At 43.1% G+C, this 17,671-nt stretch overlaps 1 protein-coding gene across 2 annotated transcripts in view; it reads left to right on the forward strand.

Moving 5' to 3' along the window:
- The window catches only part of LOC147098519 (paladin-like), a 214,348-nt gene that overhangs the window by 137,522 nt on the left and 59,155 nt on the right, over window positions 1–17,671 (forward strand). For both annotated transcript variants that reach the window (XM_085970316.1, XM_085970315.1), the window contains one exon: window positions 16,108–16,263. In XM_085970316.1, the coding sequence (XP_085826442.1) occupies window positions 16,108–16,263 (156 nt within the window). The remainder of the gene's footprint in view (window positions 1–16,107; window positions 16,264–17,671) is intronic.

Consider the following 17,671-nt stretch of genomic DNA (forward strand, 5'->3'; position numbering starts at 1 on the left):
AACCCTTGCTTGGGGGTGCGTGTGGGTGGGGGCCAGATGAGGGCAGCATTGGGCTTGTGTGTGATGCTCCCTGCAGTTGAATATCTATTGTTACAAGGTCCTACCGACTCGGAGCCTCCTTTTACTTACAAACAGAAGTCCTTGAACAATGCAAGTTCCAAACACCTTTTAATGCACATAACACAAAACAAGACCACACAGTCCGTCTTTCAGGGCCTACTTCTTTAAACGTCCCCTTTTATGCTTAGCTCGCTGGGGAAAGTCTCCTCCCACTCCAGGTGTAATTATCTTTAAAGGGGTGGTTCTTAAAGGAGCCATACCCTTCCTCTGGGATCAGGACCCTCCTCAGCCTGCAGCTGATATACCGGCCCTCAATCACCCTGCCACACTACTCGTATGTCAGAAGGTTGTGGGTTCAAGTCCCATTCCAGAGACCTGCACACAGGAATCTAGGCTGACACCTCAGTGCAGTACTGAGGGAGCGCTGCACCGTCGGAGGTGTCGTCTTTTGGTTGAGACGTTAAACCGAGGCCCTGTCTGCTCTCACAAGTGGACGTAAAAGATCCCATGGCATTATTTTGAAGAAGAGCAGGGGAGTTATCCGTGGTGTCCTGGCCGATATTGATCTCTCAATCAACGTCACTAAAAATCAGATTATCTGGTCATTATTACATTGCTGTTTATGGGAGCTTGCTGTGCACAAATTGGCTGCCGCATTTCCTACAGTACAACAGTGACTACACTTCATAAGAACTTAGTTGGCTGTAAAGCGCTTTGGGATGTCCTGAGGTCGTGAAAGGCGCTATATAAATGTAAGTCTTTTTTCATGCTCACTATCTGGAAGACAGATGCAAAAACAGAATGATCGGTTTGAATCTTTGGAAAATACAATATTATCACCTCCCCTCCTGCTCTGAAGGTGCTGACTCATATTGGGGTACATTTCTATGGGTACCATCACCCAAGTGGGCCATTCTTTATTAGTGAGCAAGTTACTATATCATGTGAGCATCAGAGCGAAGCCTGATCCACATCTGATGTTCACACACACACACACACACACACACACACACACACTTTCTGGCAGGAGATACCAGACAGTGATCAGGACTGAACCCATGGCTGATTTTTCCATCTACAGGAAACTTTGTGTTATCTGGAGGTTAACTGTCCGGAATGCTCAAGCCACCGGCAAAAATCAGGAGCCGTTTTGTTAGTTTTTTTTTCTTTTTGTTGCTTTTTTCTCAACCGTCAAGCTCTGCAAGGTCTCGCTGAAGCTGTTGCTAAGCTACAGAGATGCTACAGAGATGCTTGCAAGGTACGGCCGACTGTTTAGAAGCTCAACAGGGTTTGTTGCCAGATACGGAGCTCAAAATCTCCGTATGTTCAACATTAGCGCTGGTTTGTCCGGCAGTTTTGATGGGACGGCAACAGCTCGGTCCCGTTGGTGCCGGATAGCACAAAGTTTCCTGTATTTGGCGTAAGGGTGTTTGGTGCCAATTCTACCATCCCAACTGTTTCCTCTGCTGAACTCCGCAAACCAGTAATTGGACTTGAAATGTTTGTGCTTTGCGCAGCCTAATGCTACAGTGGCAGGCTCTTAATCCAACTCCGTCATCAGAGAACCCTACTTTTGTAACAACATTGAGGAAAGTTGAGAAGAGTGCTGTACTGATTTTAATCTGTTTTCGTACAGTGAAGTGCATGCGTGGCAGAATAGATGCATTAAAATCAGAGAGGTTTAATGACCGTTCAAAAGGCACTTTTATATTGTGTGGGACCCGTGCTGGTGCCACTGAGTTCTCCAAACACGGGCTAACTTCGACGGAGATTCACTGAAGACCCGGAAAAATTGCGTAAATGTTGTTTACATTGGGTTTTCTGGGGATCTTCCATCAATGTTGCATTGGTTAAACGGGAGAATCCGCGCGGAAATTAATGTCGTTGTTAGGTAGTCACAGTCGGGATGGTGATGGAGGTAATATAGTTGGCCTCAGTACCAATAGCACCGATTTATACCCACCACAACCGACGAGAATGGGGCGCACAAGGGGTTAAAATAGGGGCAGAGTACTTCCCTCCCTGTTTGTGCGGTGGTCTTGCCTGCTGCCAATTTAACTCCTAGGTTTCGGGATACGTCGGTGGCATTAGCTGTGGGTAGGTGAGAGCCTAATACGATTTTACCCCTCGGTCGTGCAAGTCTCAACCAATTCCATAACCACCAGAGAAACCTGGCGGCAAACAGGATCGGGGCCAGAGGAGGCCCAGGAAGGTGAGTTTTAAACTTTTTGCCACTGTTTCCTTGTGGTCCAGGCATAGCAAGAGTGTTCCTTTAGAGCCCGCAAGGAAATCTTGGGCCTTCCCCAGCCCCGAGACACCGCCCCCACCTTTCCCCGTCACCACTTACCTTAGTTTTGGGGGGTCCCTGGTGGCGGTTGCCCGCTGCCCAAAACTTCTCGCCTACCCACCGGCCAAGTAATGATTACTCATTGAAATGAGGCCCAGGATTTCAAATCACTCGGGCCATACGTGGGGCCGGGAATAGAGCTTGCTGCTCTCCTCTTGCCCACACCCCCACCCCATACTTACATCTGAATTACAGAAAGGAAAATTGGCAAGGGTGGCTGATTGCTGTCAAGTGAACCCTCTTGGAAGTGTAGATATTGGGTGAGGACAGGGTCAGACTCTGCTGCGATGCTCAGCTCCCCATTGCCCCCAACCCTCCTTGCTGCTGAATAGCTGGTACTCACTGTCTAGGTTCACATCCGGAGAATGGGTGAGGTCTATCTCCTGTGGAACTGAGTCCCAACAGCAGGAGTCATAGCTTTAAGAGGAATTGGCGGGGGAAGGGAGGTTGTTCCGAAAAGTGTCAAAGTTAATGAAAGACCTTCCATGTCATTGAGTGAATTATATTCCTGTAAACTGCAGTCCTTCAACAGGTCAGGTAACAGATCTATTTGTATCGTAAGTGGAAGGAGAGATGAACAAAAGTGCTGTAAGGAGTCCCGTAATGAAGCAAGGTTACGTGGAATCAGTATCAAGGCAGTTTGCCAGTTGTTTCAATTAAGATAATGGAATTAGCCCTGCATGTTTTAGAGGCAGTAAATGATGCAAACTTGAGACACTTTTATTTAATAGAGACTTTGTTCGTTTTGCCCTTCTTCTGGCTAATTTCATTATCTACATTTACAAACTCTTTACTTGGTTTATTGAGTTTTTAAATGAGCTCAGTGTATTAAGGTTTGTTGTGCTCAGGATTCTTAGCACAGGGCAGATTTACCTGGGTCTGTGCCTGGGTACAGTGGATAGGGTAGATTTACCTGGGTTGGTGCCTGGATGCAGTGAATAACGGAGGATTGGGTGGGTTGGAGTGAACACCTGTAAGTGAACCCACCCGATCTTCTGATCCAGTGTGACCAGGTACACATCCTCATCAATCTCCCCTAATGCATCTTCATTATGGACTATAAAATAATTTTAGTGCTTGGTAAAGCAACAGTAGCAATTGGTTCCTTTCATTTTTTTTTTGCTTCATCCATAGGGTACACACAAAACATACCAATAGGGATGACAGGATCTTGTAAGTTACTATGATAGTAAATACTGAGTGAGATAAATTTTTACTTCTTTCCAAAGCATTTTGACATCTCTAGGGCTGATACTGGGATTCTGGTCCTCAGACGGGACATTACTTCATTTTGAACAGTGGTTTTGAAGTAGGTCTCCAGACATAAAAGTAGAAAGTCTGGAGTCCAAAACCGCTAACCCACGGCTAGAACTCCCCAAGGTTGTCTGCGGTTTATGATTCCCATTCTGTGTTTGCCAAATAATTACAGATGACTGTGGATGTCAACCAGTGGAAGATCTGAGCCTTGAATGTTTCTAATAGACATTCCGTCCCTTTAACAACAAGTTGAATATTGCAATCTTCTGCTTAAGGACAAGTTTATCTAACTACACATATTTCCCTCTCCTATGACAGTAAGATCTTGTTAAGTGCAGGCTTTCACTTGTACTAAAGCTTTCTTTTCATCTAGTGCATCACAGTTTTGTGCTGTTCTTCTTGATGGTCTGTCCTGTTAATCCTCTATGTTAAAGTCATACTGTCATACAGCAATGTAGTGGTTGGGATACTGGACTAGTGACGCAAAGATTAAGTTCAGATTCCAGCCTGGCAAGTTATGAAACTGAATTCAATAAATCTGGTAATATGCAGACTAACACCAGAAATAATTATCTTGAAAATTACTGGATCGCTGGTTTTTTTTGTTAAAAAAAGAACGCAACTAGTTTATTAATGCCTTTCAGGGAAGGGGATCTGCCACCCCTACCTGAGGTAGACATAACTCCAGTTCACGGTGTATGTACGTGGTTGACTCTTAATGCCCTCTGAATGCACTCGATTTGTACAATCAATTGCCATCAAGGGCAGCTAGGATAATAAATGTGTCTGTTACAAGTGTTGAGTCTGCCTTAGATAGTCTCTCAGCTACAGTGGTGCTGGTTACTCCTGTAATTGTTTTCGAGCATCTTATGTTCAGGAGTGTGCCGTACTGCCCAATATCTAATTATACAATAGCGTAACGCAGGGGTACAACAATGGAGTCCCCTTGTGATCTGAACTGGACAATGTGTCTTTCATATGTGTATTTGCATGTTTCTTTAATCTTTCTGAACGCAGAATGATACACTTAGTGAGACGAGAATCGACAGTAGTTATTGAGCTTCTTCATTTTATAGATAGCAAGTGAATACACGGAGAATGGTTATGGCAAATCTCACCTTGATTAAACCAACTACAGAACCTCCCAGAGAACAAGGAACAATAGTGAAAATAACTATTACCAGACTCATTAATGTTTGTTGGTCAGCTTTCTGATTTTGATTGGCTCCGTACTTGAAATGAGCAGGTTTTCCTTGCTAGACCGGGCCTCCTCCCCAGACCTGGTGGGCTGTCCAAATGTCTCTTTGTTCCTTTATCTCTGTGTTCCCAGTGAGAGGACTGTCCCTCTGACCTGTTCTCATTCAGTGATTCGCCAGTGGGCCTGTCAATGAAATCAGCTACCATCCCTTCTTCAAAATGAATAGGAGACCATCTTGGCTGAATGGACCAGGGATGAGACATTTTCTTTCAACGGTACCCCCATTTCCCACATTTGCTGCTGTTGAGGCGATTCTCCCCACCGGAGGTGAGGAGTTGGAACATTTTCTCTCTGGTGTCAGGACTGAATGTAAATCAAAGTTAGGCAGGCTAACCCTGTACCCTGCTGGTCTGTGTGGCACAGTATCTGAACCATACTTAGCCACTGAGCTATCAACAGACCCTACCAGAAATAATTTCAAACTTTTTGTAAAGTAACAAAACCTCGTGTGTGATCTTACAGACAATCACACACTGCAGTTAAATTGCGCTGCCAAAGTTTGATGGTAGATTGTTTATAAATGAAGAGCCAATTTCACCAATACTTGCTTCCGACAGGGACTCAGCAATGCATATCAGAAAATGGTGAATATACTGACTACGATTTTCAGTCAATCAATTTTAATGGAAAGAAATTCATCACCTGCACATCCGCCATTTCTCGAAATGCACTGCTGCCTGTGAAATCCATCTTTTATTTCCACATAACAAAACCTTCTTTTACATTTTTGACAACAAAGTTAAATTGAAATTTATTTTCCATTAAGAAATAGCGCATAATAAAGCACACAAAATTTCAAGCCGATCAGACTTATTTACATTTACACTCTTCTGCTTTGTTTTGATGAAATTTATGATTCGTTCTTTTGACTTAATTGTTTCTCCGGGAAAGTATCCTGAGACAGACACGAGACGGGGTTGGTTCAGCCCCCAGCAGACCCCATGTCTGCTTTTGTGTGACTGTAGATTGTTCCAGCCAAGTCTGTCAGTAGGCTGGCAGAACTCAACATATGGTCTGGATTTGGATGAAATAAAGGCTGACTCCCTACAAAGGAATGATGAACCTAACCTTGTAAGAACTGTCAAATGGAATTCTGGCCTTTTGACTCAAAAGCAGCATCTCCTGTATGCCTGGTCCTGCTGAGGAGATCAATGCTTGGAGTCATGCTTAGTTGCAGTGACTTGTGATTAATTGAGTCAGGTTATGGCATTTAGTACCACAAATCAAACATTTATTGTATCTTAGAGATCAAAGGCTTTTAAGCAACATTTAGTAAAGAGACTCCTGTTTTTTTTACGCATAGAAAGAACAGTTTAAGAAGATTAATATGAACAAAGCTCTACTTCTGTGGGTTAGAATATTAGAAACAGTAAAAAGCCATTTGGCCTTCCTTTTTTGATAGACTAACCCCATCTATTTATACTCTGCTGATCCGCAAAAGGGTTAGTCTCTTTCTGCCAGTCTGAAAATGTCAACCAGCAAAATATCTTCTTCTCAAATTGGATGTACCAGTGATCTATAGAACATCAGGTGACCTTGACAGCGATACCGAACTTTAAAGGCTTTTTAAGATAAGTTGGAGAATGATAGGTTTAAGAAATAAAATAAAATGGGTTTTAAGTAACCATCACAGAGCATCTCTTGCCAAGTACGTACTGGAATTCCAAATATGTAAATACTTCCAAAGTCTTTTGCTGCATCAGACAACTAAAGTTAGGAATTTGGTATGGATTTCCCAGAGCCCATCTGTTTTCATGAAATGCACAATGTGCATAAAGAATTTCAGACACCGTGTGGCTGTGAATGATCAGGCTTTACGGGACTCCAGAACCCTGTTTTATTTGTTCCTTCACTCAGGATTTGCCCATTTGGCAGGGTATGGCTGTGCTGATACATGGAGAGCATTAGCTGGTGTGATGAGGGTATGCTGATGTCCAGCTGTATCATTTGGTGAAATTGATTCTGACAAAACTAGTGTAGAATGGAAACCAAGATAATCAATGGTGAGTCCCGTTTCATCCGAAACCCCTGAACTATTTTATAAACAACTTCTTTGATTACAGTCCCTTCTGGCAAAGAAAGCTGGAAATAGCCTGCAGGTTGCTGAGCATCTGACAGAGATTATCGGTTAATGTTTTGGCTCAGATACCAGTTAATGTAATTTATATACAACTTGCATTTATATAGCACTTTTAACGTAGTAAAACGTCTCAAAACGCTTCACAGGAGCGTTATCAGACAAAAATTGACACCGAGCCACATAAGGAGATATTAAGACAGGTAACCAAAAGCTTGGTCAAAGAGGTAGGTTTTAAGGAGGAGAGAGAGGTAGAGAGGCGGAGAGTTTTAAGGAGGGAATTCCAGAGCTTAGGGCCTAGGCAGCTGAAGCAACGGCCGCCAATGCTGGGGAGATGGAAATCGGGGATGCGCAAGAGGCGAGAATTGGAGGAGCACAGAGATCTCGGAGGGTTGTAGCGCTGGAGGAGGTTACAAAGATAGGGAATAGCAAGGCCATGGAGGGATTTGAACACAAGGATGAGAATTTTATAATCGAGGCGTTGCCAGACCAGGGGCCAATGTAGGTCAGTGAGCACAGGGATGATGGGTGAATGGAACTTGGTGCGAGTTAGGGTACGATAAGCAGAGTTTTGGTTGTAGTGCGAGTATTCCCCAGAGTACTGGGTGGAGTAGGTAGCCCATGTACTGTACAGATCATGCAGCCTCCACAGTGTCCTGGTGGACAAGGTGCAGTGCTATTCGTGGGGAAGGTGACTTGAATTGCCAAACAGGGCAATCCTGCTCACAAGCATCCTATGCAAGTTACACTTGCTAGGGGTTATAAAGGCTGAAACAATATTCCCCCCCCACCCAAACACAGTTGCATATCTTTAAGTATACATATCTTTAAGTATACATAGCCCTTTAAATTTACACTGTTGGCCAGATTTTGCGTTTTACCCACAAGGCTACCTTCAGGTACAAGGCCAAAGTTGTGCTGGGAGCTTATGCTAATTACCTAAGAAGAGGTAACCCCACAAATCTGGGCACAGTCACCTCAGTGCACTGTGGGCTAGTTTTCCTAACAGAGATGTTGCCAGTCTTGCAAAATTGGGGATTTATTGTCTACAATCTTTAGGGCAACTGAAGGAGGAAGACTAATTATACGCTCTTCTATCTGTGCAAGTATATAAGAACATAAGAAATAGGAGCAGGAGTTGGCCATTTGGCCCTTCGAGCCTGCTCCGCCATTCAATAAGATCATGGCTGATCATCTACCTCATCTCCACTTTGCTGCACTATCCCCATATCCCTTGAGTCCCCTTAATATTCAAAAATCTATTGATCTCTGTCTTGAATATACTCAACGACTGAGCCTCCACAGCCCTCTGGGGTAGAGAATTGCAAAGATTCACCACCCTCTGAGTGAAGAAATTTCTCCTCATCCCAGTCGATCTTGCCATCGATTGCAGATATTGAATATTTTAACACAAAAATATAAATTCTATGTTAGCATATTATTGGTGTTCAAAGAAGTCTAATATTACACAGCAGTGTTCTGCAAATTAGAATAGTTTAAAGGGATCTGTCGACAGTGGACAGAGTAAGAGAGAAATAGGCTAGATACAGACACAGAGGGGCAGTGCGGGGGGGTGGTCATTTTCAACGTTGCTGTCTGGGCTGTAATTGGCAGAGCAGATCGCCCGCGGTAGAACCCGCCTGATTTTTGTTCTGCTGAAATCAATAGGGTGAAGATCTGGCGGGTTCTGAGATGGGCGGGAAATCCGCTCTGCCAATTACCAATTGTTCTGGATAATTTTTTATTGTATTGTGAAGTACGTACAACATTGCACAGGGGGACTATTTCACCAAAGACACTTGGTACAATTATCCTTAGTACAGGAAACTTTTTTTTATCCGGCACCGACGGGACCAACGTGGTGCCGGTTCATCAAAAATTCCGGATAACCGAAAGCTATAGTAAAAGATACGGAGAGCTGACAGCTCCGTATAAAGCAACAAACCCTGTTACTTAGCAACAAGTGCAGAACAATGGCCACAAGTGCCAAGCGTCTCTGTAGCTTAGCAACAGCTGCAGCCACACCCTTGCGCAGCAACAGATGGAGGAAGGCAAGTAGAATATGAAGTAAAACTTACCTGAACCTACTCCCTGAATTTTGCCAGTTAACCGAGATTTCCGGTTATTTAGGTGCCAGTAAATCGAAAGTTTCCTGTACTGTAATATTATGCATACATTTCTACCACATAATTTGTGGGATGTGCTGTATCCCCAGCAGGAATTTTGCTTTGGTCCCCTTCTCCCCATCGTTTCATGATATCTCCAACAGACCATCCAAGTGCTGAATTTCTCACCATATTTTGCTCACATCCACTGCTTCTTGTTTTGGACAATCAGCCAATTTATATTTCTTTTTTTAAGAATCGAACCAGCACGAAGGTAGGATGCCAGATTCTGACTCAAACTGGCGCCAAGCTTGGAATTGATGGAGTCTGAAAGAAGCGATTAAATTATGACTCTCCATTGGGATGGGGTTTTTGGCGAGGTGAATGGAAGGGGAAGCAGCATATCAAGGAGCGAGTGCTGCCTCCCTCTCAGCCACCCTTTCTTCATAGAATCACCAGAGGTCAGCCTTCACTGCCTGCACTTTGCAGACAGAAGCCAAATTCTTTCTTCTTCCTTACTTTCGATTTAGGGATGTCTTTGTATTCAATTACAATCGCTGTATGCAAGTGTTCCAAAGAATCAAAATACAATAAAGCTGGCCAATATAAAACTATCCTTTGCACACTAATTACACAGTGATTTTTTTATGCTGTATATTGCAAAACACATTTGATTGCATGCTACTCATTTTGTTCCACATTGGACCTTTAAAAAGTGAAGGGTCGGGGTTTTGTTGGGGGGGGGGGGTGCGCCGGGTGGGGAAGGTTAGGTATGTTATTCACAAGAAAATTGTAAGAGTACATAAAACAATGACATGACTCCATAAAATCTGTAATTTTGCCCAAAATACCTTTTTACAGAATTTTATTTTTTATATTTGTGCTTGCGAAGTCAGTGACACTGGCAAGGAAGTATTTATTACCCATTCCCAGATGTCCTGAGGGCATTAAGAGCCAATCACATAGAGTGGGAGTGGGGTCACATATAGGCCAGACTGAGTAGGAGTAGCAGGTTCTCTTCCCTGATGAACCTTAGTGAACCAATTGGGTTTTTTAATGACATTATAAAGGGGAAAGGGCTAAAATGCAGGATAGCAAAATATTGTGATGAGTTTGTGCTTGGTATTCTAATTGAAGGATTCCGAAAACTAAAACAAATGAATGTTAGTATCTAAATTGACTTCTTTCTGTCTTCCATCCAGTTTGATCATGTTTAGAGCACATTCTAAATGGAAATAGGTGCAATCAGGGTTGTGTGAGATCACCCATAAGCTCTGAACTAAGATCACGTGATGGAGTTGTCCTGACTCATGCTTCTAGTACTATCCATTCGTGAATGCAACCTGTTTCTCTGGAGCACCTTGCAGAAACTTTACTGAGGGGGGCTTTGTGCTGAACATAATTCTGCCAACAATAAATGTGGGTGCCACCACAGCTTTAGCACCCTTAATATCCTCTGGCGAGATAATATGAGCGGTCTGAAGCCACAGCACTCACCTACAATAAGTTCCTCAGACACCAAAGAGAAACTGTTTAAAAACATGTTAAAAATATATGTCTGTTAATCATTTCTCTTTTGCCCATCTTTTATGTTAGTGTATTTAAATGTTTCTTACTTAAACTCAAATTCAGGATTTATAGATGCCAGTGGAGAACCTCATTTTGGAAACCAGTTGAGTTATAACATAGGGCATCAGTGAGGGCAATCTTGGGCAAAATGTTACCCTTTCAGATAACCTTGGCTCTTATGGGTTTCTCAACCACAGTATGAATAGAGAAGATTACTTCTGTAGATATTCACTCATGCTTTGTTGAATGAGTATGTTGTGGAAAACTGAAGATATCACAAAGTATGACAGACTGAAAACTGTAGTATAATTCACCACCACCAAGCATCCTAAAGGCACGTTTTAATTATATACAAAAGGGCAGATTTCCCCCCCACCCTCCCCGGAATGGTGTGAGCGGGGGGATAAGATAATGGGGGATGGGGGGGTGTTCGCACTGCGTTTCCGCCACCCCACCCACCATTTTTACTTGCCTGAATTCAGGCACGAGACGGCCACCCACCCCAGAGGAGCGGCCTAATTTAAATGTCAGTGTTCCATCCCGATCACATCATCGGGATATGCACATCATTTTAACCAAGGGCTTGACTAAGACACAATTTCCAGTCTGCTAGTCGAACCTGACAGCAGCTATGATCCAGGCCACAGGAGGCCCAGGTAGGTGACCGCAACATTTTTTTCCCCAAAGGTTCCTTGTGGGCCAGAAGGAGCTGTAATGTTCCTCCTGTTCCCATAAGGATATCTTGGGGCCCCTCTGCCCCGGGCTTGCCTCCTCTCCCCCGATCACGGACTTGTCAACCCCCCCATAAAGCCGTGCTTACCTTGTCGGAGCCCATTTCTGTGGGTCCCCAGTGGCAGCCTCACCCCCTTATCAATTCTGACTCCTGCCTGCCGGCAGTGACATAATTCTCACCAGCTTCGGGTGGGAATCAGAGTTGGGGCATGTAAATGAGACCAGGGTGTTAAAATCTCCCGGGCCTCATGCTCCAGGGGGCTTGACAGTTCGCTGCCAGCTTCAGCCTCCGCACCCCTAATTCCAACCCCAAGTTAAAATCATCCCTTAAATGTTCCTTCAACAGTTGATAAATTTTACTTACCTTCTGCGCATCTGCGTGGATATAGGAGTCATTAGAATAGGTTTAAGGGATGAACCATTGGCTTCAGGATCAGGGCTGTTGTAATAGGGATGGGGGGGTGGGGGGAGACAGAGATTAGCCAGAAATAGAGAGTACGTGGTTGCTCATTCCCATTGCCTGCCTGGCATTAGCTGGTGCCTCCATCTGTAGGGATATTTTATGGAGTCTGCAAGAGGTGACTTATGTTGGCTTTAAAGAAGGACCAGACAATTTGGTACTTATGCTTTTTTTAAGCTAGAGAACTGATCTGTGAAGTTCATGTACGAATGGCTGACAGATTCCTACTACATTCCTGTATGTGGTATTTTTATGCAGGCATTAACCCATTTATTTTAAGCCGATTAACGTCTGTATAACAATAATACAGAGTAGTGTAGCACAGATACGTTAAGTGCTTGTGTGTGAATGTCACTGGTCTATCCTAATATCTATACTCTACCTGGTCAAAACATTTGCAATAGGTGACCTAAATCATTTCTCTTTTCAAGTGTGTTGAATGCTTGTGAGCTGCTGTGATATGAACAAAACAGCTGATATTTATTGTTTTCATAAATGGTGAATCATTGTGACTATACTCACCGTTGAAAGTGTCAACCAACCAGTCAAATTACCATGCAAATGACAATTTAGTGTTGTTACAGCTGATTAATTCAGTAATGTAATGCTATTCATTTTGGTCAATGATGTATTTGAAGCTATATTAGAAATTCAGACAACTGTTTCATGTATCTAGATGGCGCACATTCTTTCATGGTATGTCGAGGGTTGCTCGTGCCAACCAGACAACTTAACAGTTGACATTGCAGCTGTAAATTATGATGTCACCTTCAGAAAGGGTGGAATCAAGATGAAGAATTGCATTATGATTGCAAAATGATTTGATTAAAGATGAATCTTTCAACAATTCTTCACTGGAATAGGGCTAACTTCAATGGGATGCAAAAGGATCTAGCCAGGGTAAAATTGAACCAAAGACTGACAGGAAAAACTGTAATGGAGCAATTGGTGATCTTTAAGGAGGAGATGTTCCAAGTACAGGCTAGGTACATTCCAACAAGAGGGAAGGGTAAGGAAACCAAAGCAAGGGCTCCTTGGATGACGAGGGAGATAGAGAAGATGATGAAACAAAAAAGAGGGTGTATGATGCATGCCAGGTGAATTCTTCAAGTGAGAACCAGACCAAATACAGTAAGTTGAGAGGGGATGTGCAGATGAAAATAAGATTGGCAAAGAGAGAATATGAGAGTAGAATGGCGGTTAACATAAAAGGGAACCCAAAAATCATCATCTGGCATGTAAACATTAAGCGGGTAGTAAGAGACGGGGTGGGGCCTATTAGAGACAAAGAAGGTGATATATGCTTAGAGGCACAGGGCAATGAGTACTTTCTATCGGTGTTTACTAAGGAGGTGGATGCTGACAAAATATCGGTAGAAGTAGAAAAGGTAGAAGCAATGGAAAGGGTGAAAATTGATAGAGAGGATGTATTAGAAAGGCTGAGTATGCTTAGAGTGGACAAGTCGCCTGGTCCAAGGTTGCTAAGGGAATTGGGGGAGGAGATAGCGGAAGGGCTTGCCATAATTTTCCAATCTTCCCTAGATGCGGGGGAGGTGCCTGAGGATTGGAAAGTGGCAAATGTGACACCACTGTTTAAGAAAGGGTGTAAGGACAATCCGAGTAACTACAGGTCAGTCAGTTTAACATCAGTGGTGGGTAAAGTTTTAGAAACTATAATCAAGGAAAAAATTAACAGGCACTTGGAGAGGTTTAAGCTAATTAAGGAGAGCCAACACGGATTTGTAAAAGGCAGATCGTGTTTGACTAATCTAATTACATTTTTTGATGAAGTAACAGGGAGGATTGATGAAGGGAATGCAATAGATGTTGTCTACATGGATTTTTGGAAGACGTTTGACAAAGTACCACATAGAAGGCTGGTTAACAAGATTGAGGCTCATGGAATAGGTGGGTCAGTGGCAGCTTGGATAAGGAATTGGCTTAAGGACAGAAAACAGCGAGTTGTGGTAAATGGCTATTTTTCAGACTGGAGGATGGTAGACTTGGGGTGTTCCCCAAGGGTCAATGCTGGGGCCACTGCTTTTTTTTGATTTATATAAATGACCTGGATATTGGAATACAGAGTAGAATTTCTAAATTTGCCGATGACACCAAACTTGGTGGTGTGGCAAATAGTGATGATACCAATCGACTGCAACAGGACATAGAAAAGCTAGCAGAATGGGCAGACAGGTGGCAGATGGAATTTAATAGAGAAGTGTGAGGTGATGCATTTTGGCAGAAGGAACAGGGAGAGGCAATATACACTTAATGGCACAGTTTTAAAGAGTGTACAGGGACAGAGGGGCCTGGGAGTTAATGTGCATAGGTCCCTGAAGGTGGCAGGACATATTGAGTGGTTAACAAAGCATATGGGGTTTTGGGTTTCATAAATAGAGGTATTGAGTACAAAAGTAGAGAAATTATGCTGAACCTTTATAAAGCGCTGGTTAAGCCACAACTGGAGTATTGCATCCAGTTCTGGTCACCACACTTTAGGAAGGATGTGAAGGCCCTTGAGAGGGTGCAGAGGAGATTTACCAGAATGGTTCCGGGGATGGGGGATCTTAGCTACAAGGACAGGTTGGAGAAGCTGGATTTGTTTTCATTAGAGCAAAGGAGGTTAAGGGGTGATTTGATAGAGGTGTACAAGATTATGACAGGTTTGGATAGGCTAGACGGGGGAAGGCTGTTCCCACTAGTTGATGGTATAAGGACAAGGGGACACAGATTTAAGGTTTTGGGCAAGAGATACAGGGGGAATGTGAGGGAAAACTTTTTTACGCAGCAAGTGGTGATGACCTGGAACTTGCTGCCGACGGAAGTGGTGGAAGCGGAGACATTCAATGTTTTCAATTGGAGACTGGATAGATACTTGAGGAAAATAAACTTGCAGGGCTACGGGGATAGAGCGGGGGAATGGGACTGATTGGATTGCTCAGAGAGCCGGCACGGACTCGATGGGCCGAATGGCTTCCTTCTGTGCTGTTATGACTCTTTCAAATGTTGACATTTTCCTCACGTTCAAACTTTTTATTGTGAAACTTTTCATTGGATTTGAATTGTTACGTTGGTGAGTTGTTTTTCAGATGCATAAATCATAAGTCTCATTCCTCCCATACCTCACTTTAAGTCGCTGTGACGACAAGGAAGGTTAAAACTTTGAACCCAGATTTGTTCTCGGCCGAGCTGTGGAAGAGGCACTACACTGGCCCTCTGGTCTCGGGGGTCCCATGGATAGGAAGAAGGGGAAAAAAACCTCAGCTAAGGTTCCAACTTCTCATCATCCAGTGACTCCTGCTGGAAAGTGTGAATGTGGGGACGTTGGGTGAGGACAGGATCGGATGTGATGTCCTTCCCAAAATTCAGTAGCTTGGTGACACTCGCTGTCTAGGCTCACGTGTGAAGAATGACCAATTGCGCAAGATACTAATTAGATTGTTTGAAAGAGGTACAAATGGAATTGAATCGCGCAATGCAACAGCACCTCATGATACATAGTAAAAGGACTTTAGACCCATTAATAAATGGTATATAGTCCAACAGTGTGTAAAAACCATTGTTTTAATGCTTCAATTGTAAACATTTGCTGTGTCTCTTAAATGCCGTCACATTCTTATAAAAGGAGCTTTCACTGGGAGTCCATATCATTTTAGTTTCCACACAACAAATCATTCCCATTTTGTACTGCCTGTCAAAAGGGGGTAAGGCAGCACTGTGTTATGCACAAGAAGGTCAAAAGATTGATAAGTTGAGAAAAGGAGCAGTGAAACTGCCAGTCGGGCTAAGCTCAGAGTTTTATTAATGTACATAGGCCCTCAGTGAATGCCTCAGCAGGCCCAGGCACTGTTTGTCTGCAGCTGTGGCCAGGCAATTCAAGAGATTTTTATTGTGAGAGGTGGTTGAGGCTCAAAGTTTGCTGTGTAGACATTTTCTTCTCATTTCAGTGCATCAAGGTTCCCAGGGTAAATGCTGGAATGCGAGACTCGGGAATATGACTTGAGCAGCGGCGGTTGGCGGGGGGCGAGGGGGGGGTCGTCAGACATTGGTCGAGATTGGGGTCATTGAGAAAATGTTTCTTAGTATATTTGTTTAATAAATTGTTTCTTCGACATTCTCCTGGGAGACAGTTTGTCAGTGTTATGAATTCAGATGATGTGCTTTTTTAAAAATAAATGTTTATGTTTTCTGCGCTTCTGTATCCTTGTCCTGAATGCAGCTATTCTGTTTTGGCCGTTGCAGGTAAAAACAGCTAAATCGGAGAAGGAAATACTGTTGTTGCAGCTACGGAGCCTGCAGTACCTGGAACGATATATTTACCTCATCCTCTTCAATACCTACTTGCATCTGGAAAAGAGAGATTCCTGGCAAAGACCCTTCAGTGTTTGGATGTATGAGGTAAAGTTACATAATGTATGAGCCTGTTACTGTGATGATATAGTTTTAACCTATTCTTCTTCCTTAAAGAGATAATCTACGATCTCAAACAGATGAGCAATGCATCCTTGGTAGCTGGCTGTTGAGGTGCACTCCAAGGGGGTTATTTTGGTGAAAGGGTGAAAACAGACGCTAAATGGCTGCTGTGCGAATAAGACACGCCTGTTTGAAAGTCTGGCTTAGCACGCAATTTTGGTCCTAATTGCTGAGTATTGCTGGATATGAAAAATATTTTAGTGGAAGGGTCATAGTTCGCATTTGTAAATGTGGAGAAGCGCACCGAGCTCAAGGCAGTGTATTGTCTGTTGTTAGACCTGACAGCTAAAATGTTCCTTTGAGGTGAGTTACACTGACAGAAATCGAAGTCAAATCAAATTTCTATGATTCTATGAATGTTGTGGATCTGGAGGTTTGCAAAGCTGTTTTAGCACCATTGCCTTATTGGTGGATAAATCCTAAATCAGAACACCAAGATCTGTCAATGTTAGCAACTAGATACACCTGCAAGTTAATGGGAACATGGATTTAAATGTTGTATGTAGCACTCAAAGCCCCATGGTACACACCTATGCATCCAATGAAAACAAAAGCTTGAACACTCCTGCCATACAGTACCACTGATTTTCTACAGGCATAGAAAGACCTTGCATCTAGACAATGCTTTTCACATCCTCATTTTGCAGCCAATGAGTTACTTTCGAAGTGTAGTCACTATTGTTTTGTAGGCAAACGTGCACAGTAAGATCCCAGAAACAGCAATAAGATTAATCGGTTTTAGTACTGTTGGTTGAGGGAAGAACCGTTGAAGTTTACAGCGCAGAAGGACATTATTCAGCCCATCATGTTTATGCCGGCTCCTTGCTAGTGCAATCCAAAACTAATCCCACTGTCCTGTCACAGAAGGCCATTCAGTCCATCATATCTGTGCATCAAAACCTTAACCAAATGATTACTGTAGCTGAAAGGACTTTGGAACTATAAACAATAAGCTCCTGTCTAGGAGGATATTGTCTTAAAGTTCACTGTCTGGTTTTCTATTACACGTGGTTTTAAGCCTTTCTGACTTTCACTGAGGTATGGTTCAGATTGATTCCTACATGTAAAGACCAAGTGATTAAACTTACATTACAAAGCAATGGCTTTGGTTACAGAGGGAGTTTTTGTAAATCACATTTCTAAGCAGCGAACAAGCATTATCCATGGATTTCACAATTGCATGTGTGTGCGGTGAGGATGCTAGATGAACATGTCATGTTTTATGAGAGACAACGGGATTTGAATTATTGTGATATGTTAGAGGCCTGTCTGTGCTGACTGTGAGTTGAACCTCTGAGAATTTCAGATCTTTCCCAGTGTCTCTAAGGTGAAA

Source organism: Somniosus microcephalus, chromosome 29 (assembly GCF_052327205.1).
Source record: "Somniosus microcephalus isolate GS21.2 chromosome 29, FLI_Smic_1.0, whole genome shotgun sequence".
Classification (NCBI taxonomy): Eukaryota; Metazoa; Chordata; class Chondrichthyes; order Squaliformes; family Somniosidae; genus Somniosus; species Somniosus microcephalus.